This window comes from Gopherus flavomarginatus, chromosome 3 (genome assembly GCF_025201925.1).
Source record: "Gopherus flavomarginatus isolate rGopFla2 chromosome 3, rGopFla2.mat.asm, whole genome shotgun sequence".
Lineage (NCBI taxonomy): Eukaryota > Metazoa > Chordata > Testudines > Testudinidae > Gopherus > Gopherus flavomarginatus.
Genome location: NC_066619.1, coordinates 29692501 through 29699017, shown reverse-complemented (window position 1 = coordinate 29699017; position 6517 = coordinate 29692501). Strand labels below are relative to the sequence as shown.

The window sequence follows — 6517 nt, the reverse complement described above, 5'->3', positions numbered from 1 at the left end:
CCTCAACTCTGTCCCAACTCACCTCGTGTCCCGTCCCATCTCCCCCTCGGGTCCAAGTTACCCCACTGTGTTTCCCACTCGCCCCGTCTCCCGTCCCGCTCTGCCCTCGGGCCCAGGCTCCCGTCCCCCTCTCTTCAAGCTCCTCCGCTCTGCCACTCGGCCCTCAGGCCCAGACTCCCCCACCATGTCTCCCGGAGCCGGGCGGAGCGGTTTGTCCGCTTCACCCGGAAGTGGCGCGCGGGATATAGCGGAAGCGTTGGGCGGGCCCGGGTCTCTTTGGTGCTAGCGGCCGGAGGAAGATGGTGAGTGCCGGGAGGGGGGTCGGGGGAAATCCGCTGCCATCCAGCGGGATTCGGGGGCTGCGTGGTGCGGAGAGGCTGCCCGGGGCCAGGCCAGTCCGTGCGTCACGATGGAGCTGCGGGCCGGGGCGCCAGGCCGCCTCTGCTGTGAGGCCACGGCGGGCCCGGTCCCTGCTCCCTCTTGCTGCGCTCGGGGGCTTAAGGAGCTGGACACGCTGCCACTGAGAGAGCGGGGGGCGCGGGGTCTCCCGCCTCCGGGGTCCCCTCCGCGAGCATCTTCCCTCGCTGACCCCGAGCCGCGGGGCTCTGCGTGGAGCGAGGCCTCGTGCTGGCGAAGGGGCCTTCAGTATTGAAGGGTGAACCACCAACCTGCCCTGTCCTGTAAAGATCCGGTAAAAGCCTCCTGCGCGTTGGGGCTCAGCGGTGTCAGAGGGGATTGTGGTAGCTCTTTAATAAGAGGAGCCAAGTAAACCGTGCGGGACATGAGGTGGGGGGGGGGGGGTCTGCCTAGGTCTGTAACTTGTCAAAACGATCCTGCCGAGTTGTCTTTTCGATGGAAAGGTATAAAAAATTATCATTGGCTTGTGCAAAACGAGCCTGCCGTGTTGATGAAGTGATGCTATTCCCCCAGTTTACTCGCAAGGAGAGATCACTTGAGGGGTTGAGAGAAAACAGAATTAGGAATCTAAACACTTCTAAGTAGTTGTGCTATCTCATATTTTTTGTCATAAAGGTGGGATATACAGGAATACAAGTAATTCTTGTTTAAGAAAGTGAGATGTGGTACATAAAACTGAGATGTGTATGTTAGATGTATTTCCACCTCTGCGTTTGTGTGTACCTTTTGTTATTTCATTAAAATATCTGAGTGTGAAGAGTTTCAGAAGAGTTTACTTTGTTTTGAAGTACATGGTTAAGCGCTAGCCAAAACTGTATTTTTATTTAATACTGCTTTCTGACATGCAAATTCCTGAATTGTATTTCAGACGAAGGGAACATCGTCATTCGGTAAGCGCCGCAATAAGACCCACACTTTGTGCCGGCGCTGCGGATCCAAGGCATACCATCTCCAGAAGTCCACCTGTGGGAAATGTGGGTACCCTGCTAAGCGGAAGAGAAAGTGTAAGTATGGAACCTTCAAACATTATTTGTGTAAACTTGTTCTTCGAATTAATTTTTCATGAAGAAACTGTTTATACAGTACCAGGATAGTCACTTGTGAAAGTGATGCATCTGTCTAAATAAACACAACCAAAACAGTGGGGTTTTTTGTGATTTAATAGAAAAAATATTGTTTGTATAAGGAGTTCTGTGGTATTTTGCAATGCACTTTAGAGTTTTCAAGGAGCTTTTTGTTCACTACCTTCTGTTTTCTTTATTTACATAGGCCTGGTCTACCCCGGGGGGGGTGGGGTGGGGAGGAGAGGATTGACCTCGGATACGCAACTTCAGTTATGAAACTGGCATCTATACTAGAAGCGATAAATTGATCCCCGATAGATCGATCACTACCCACCGATCCAGCGAGTAGTGTAGACGTACCCATACAGAAACTACTTATGAGAAAATGAGCACCAAGTTGTTCTGCATATAGCTATACGTCTCCAAATCAAATTTATACATATTTACAATATATCATGTAGAAACAACCATTGTTCAATGTGCACATATTTAAAGTATTTTAGTGGTATTACTGTTGCTCTGCTTCGTTCCCACTGTAAAACAGGGATGGTATTTGCCTATCTCATTTTATACACTTAATTGTGTAGGTGAAACAAAATAAATCTGTAAATTGCTTTCTAGATAACTGGAGTGCCAAGGCTAAAAGACGCAACACCACTGGTACTGGTCGTATGAGGCACCTGAAAAATGTCTACCGTCGATTCAGGTACAACACTGAATTTCAAGCATGCAAGTTACACTGTAACATGAGATCTTACACAGAATTCAAATACCTTTTAAAAACCCATTATCTAAATGAACACTTATTTCCATTTTCTTTTGTAATTTATGCAGTATGTATGTAGTCTTACATTTTTCAATTTATTGTAAACATCTTGTAATGTAAAAGGTATTTGATTCATATATTTGACCCAACATTCCTTGGTAGCCTTCTCCATTTGTTTAGACGGGAAGTTCTGAGTTCTAATGTAAGATCTGCAACTAACATGCCAAGTGAACTTGCCTAAGTCAGGAAAGGTTTAATGAATGTTTATAAATGCTTTGGAAAGCTCAGTTAACGGGAGTTACATAGGGCATAATATTGTTAGTTTTGATTGTAATCCAGTTTGGTTTACATGAATATGAATCAGAAATGGAAGCAACATTATTTCTAAGAGTGAAGCCATGATCTGCACTTGTGGTAACTTATTGGTATTTTAATTAAAATAATTATACCAGTGTTTTCCATTGTTGTGGAGTGAAGAACACAAGAGGAAAAGTAGCTAGAGGGGTTTTATGCAATGATAATACAATGTCTTTGTGATGACTGGCTTTCTTTTTTACACTTTTATTTGCACTTTTTGCACTACTGCATGTTTGGACTAGATGTGCTCTAGCAGACTTTAAAGGACTTTCAGATTCCACTTCCATTACTAAAATTACCTCTTTTTAGAAGATATGTCTTGTCCAGCACTTGTTTCTGTTGAGGCGATTACTTCATAACGTTATTAGATCTGCTGATGCTGCCAGGCACTAATAAAGTGAGTTGAAGGCATTCTGCATCTTGCAGGATTGGGCTCATTGTCCACTTGAAAGAGTACTTTTTTTTTTTCTTTTTTTTTTAATCTTCTGGGTGGTCGTAGTTGCATGTTAACTACCTGCAACTCAACAAATTCCTGAAGCAGAACTTCTTGTAATAGATCCTTGAAAGATTTCAGAGGTTTTTGCCCACATGTGGCATTACCAGCAGAATCCCAGGATATGAGTGTGATCATAGTATTTTGTTTTAAATTGTGGAGGAAATCACATCATATAAAAGAGGAACAGAAATGTTTGACTAATTTTGATTTCCATAACAGCATCCCATGAATAAGAGTTAACATATTTTTGTTAGCCTGTTCCTTTTGTAAGAAATGCCACGATTGCCAGTGTTGATGAGTTAGCAACTTGGTATAGATAGTACAGTAATACTAATCCAGGAACATATACCTTGTTAGCACTGAGATAGTTATGTTTGATAAATTGAAATTGCATTCAAAGTGAGAATTAATCACTTAAAGGTGTGCCTTTCACGTTTCAACATGGAGTTCATATGTCGTTTAAAGCATCACTGCTCCGTGAAGGTATAAAATAAAACTGAAGCTTCCTTTAAAATGAACATTGATTTTAATAGTGATGTCTGTAGTGTTGCTCTTGAAAGTCCAAAAAAGACTTATAGCTAGGGTCAGTGTTAGCTCTTATTCTTTTGGTCTGTGTAGTCCTTTCCCAACAGCGGCTGTCAGAAAAAAGTTGTAATAAATCACATAATGTCCCGCTTCCTGCAACCTGCTACTTGATACATCTAAGGCCGTGTCTATGATACCACTTAAGTTGCTCAGGGTGTGAAAAAACACCCCCAAGAGACATAAGTTACACTGACAGAACACTGTCTATGCCTTCTCCTGACGACATAGCTAATACTGCTCGTGGAGGTGGTTTTATGGCATAGAGCAGCTACACAAGTGGTCATGCAGCTATAAGATCACTAGTGTAGACATGACCCCAAGGCATTGGTTAGCTGCATTTAATTGCTTTATCTTGGTGAACCTTGCAGTGACTGTTCCCTTGTTTGTTTCTTTCTTAGCTGGTCTCACTTTTTCTCAGTTTACTTCATTAGTAATTGGAGGCTGAGAGATTTGTGTTTGGAGTAGCCTTACATCTAATCATACAGTACTTACTAAAGTGAAACTCCCCTTGGCTTCAAATAATCAGTTGCTGGGAAAAGAAAAATAGTATGATTTCAGCTGGAGTTTTACCTGAGTAAGCACTGCAGAATTGCATCCATTATGTTGGGACATGAACTTCTGGTAATAACTTAACTCTTTTACTAGGAGTGAAATTTTAAATAGACACACTGAAATGTTCATGAGCAGCTTGTCAATGATGTTTCTCTTTAAAAATGTCTGAACATATGAGTTCCATAGTGATTTTGACTTGTAGCTGAGATAAGCTGAACCAAATACATTGTCTGAAACTTTCTAATAAATACCACTTTTTAGAGCCTGGAATATAAAATGCTTAAAAAAGACAGTAACCCTATTATTATTTTTGTACATACAGGAATGGATTCCGTGAAGGAACAACACCTAAACCCAAGAGAGCTGCTGTTGCAGCATCCAGCTCATCTTAAGGACTCATCTGTTTGTTAAAATAAATGGTCTAATCCAGAAAAAATTGTCAGTTTTTTGGTTTTTTTTACACATTTTATTTTGGTGAAATAGTAAGAGAGTGTGTGTGTGTGTGTGTAATAGATTCTGACAGTCTTGTGTTGAAGTTCATTAAACACATTCCTTTAAGTGATTTCTCATTTGATCATATTTATATCTTTAAGAGTGTTCATCTAAATACTGTAATTGCTGAAGTTTTTTATGGGCAAAGAATATAATAATTCTTTATACCAACACAACTTTTACTCTGAATAATTTCAAAACTCCCTTTTACATAACAAGTCTTCTACATATACAGCCGTAGGAGATGTTCATCACTTAGTAGCTTATGGTTGATATAACTACTAATTTGTACACAGATGTGCACAGTTCTAGATACGACTATAAATAAGATGCACGTTTTTTCCTTATTCTGTCTAAAAGAAAGCAATTCACTTACCAAGGAGCTATAAATATTCTCACCCTAATAGTCGCTGTATGCACTGGAGTGTACTTTAAATGACAGCCATCAGCTAAATAAAGCCATACGTTATTCTTAATGTCAGTCTGTAAAGGTTTTATTGACTTAGAACTGCCTACTTTCAGAATATAAGGGAAAACTATTTAAAAAAGGGGTTGTCTGGTCTTATTTATCTTGTATTTTAGTGTACTAATGTTCTGTTCACTGTTACTTTTCACAATTTAAAAAAGACAGGTCTGCAAAAAGTGTCTACCCCATTTGTTCAGGGGGTCATCATTTGGGTTGAGTGAAGTTTACAACTATGGAAAAAATAGTTTTTAAGTCCCTAATGAACAAGTGGTTTTAGCCTAGTCCTTATTACTAACGAGACCTAATCTGCAATTGAGGGTCGGGAATCTGGATAGACACCTCCCCTGCTCCTCCAAAAAGAAAACAACAAAAAAATCAGGACAGTAGTAACATTCTGTTGCTAGGATCAAGGTACCATGTGTGAGGGGTTCCACCCCACCCCCAGGGGATTAGTGCCCTGGGGGTTAGAGATGTGCTGTATATGTGAATTACTTAGGTTAAATGAGCAGATGCTTTGTGCATTAATCTGTATGTTGTGGCAGAGGGTTGGTCAGGAGTCTCTTGGAATGGGTGTTGGTTCCCATACTCTATAACTTGCCTTGGAAGACTTGGTTGGTCACTCACAACTGATTCTTTATCTCAGGATGCCGCCATTGGAAAAACTGCTGTATGGTGAGAGTGTAGGCTGGGTGCAGTGACTTGAGGCCCCTTAAGTGAGGGAGGGCAGAACAGGCAAGTCAGCAAGGCTGAGCATTTCCTGGTACAGTAGGCCTAAAACCAGGCTGAGATGTTTATGGTTCCTTTTGTTTCACCTTGTAACAGTTCAGGAGTGCAGGGTGTCAACAAGCATCTCTTACTTCACCTTATTACACTATTGAAAGAAGGGTCAGTTACGACTAAAGTTTATACTCTGATATTTTAAAAGGATGTTAGTCATGTCTTTGCTTCCATAACCTATACCTGGCTTGGAACTGTAGAATGATTACTGTCATGGTAAATGTCTATCATATATCCATCTCCAGCCTGGTATATGGTAGAGCACAAGCAAAGAAAGATTGGGGAGGGAGTACAGCAGATGTATCCAAACTATGTAATTGTGGATCTACTTGGGCCATTTCTAAACTAGGAAAAATTATTACTGCCCTACTCTCCTTCCCTCTCTGATCCTGTTATGAAAGCAGAAACTCACTCTATCCATCAATTGTTTTGATATTATCACTTTTAAAGGAGACATTTAAAGACTCAACTTATTTTAATTTCAAAAGCATTTTTAATTCTACAACTACATAATGTGCTGTGGTGGTGGTTTCTTATGTTAGTCT

General features: G+C 41.0%; 1 protein-coding gene and 1 non-coding gene across 2 annotated transcripts; both read left to right on the top strand.

Annotated features, from left to right (window-relative positions):
- The first annotated feature begins 206 nt into the window (after positions 1-206).
- RPL37 (ribosomal protein L37) lies at positions 207-4673 on the top strand. Its single transcript, XM_050947188.1, has 4 exons — positions 207-302; positions 1286-1421; positions 2103-2187; positions 4560-4673. Exons 1-4 carry the CDS (start codon positions 300-302, stop codon positions 4627-4629), a joined length of 294 nt encoding a protein of 97 aa, XP_050803145.1. The 5' UTR covers positions 207-299; the 3' UTR covers positions 4630-4673.
- LOC127048511 (small nucleolar RNA SNORD72) lies at positions 4371-4451 on the top strand. Its single transcript, XR_007773705.1, has one exon. It is a non-coding gene; the product is annotated as a small nucleolar RNA SNORD72 (small nucleolar RNA).
- Positions 4674-6517: the final 1844 nt, after the last annotated feature.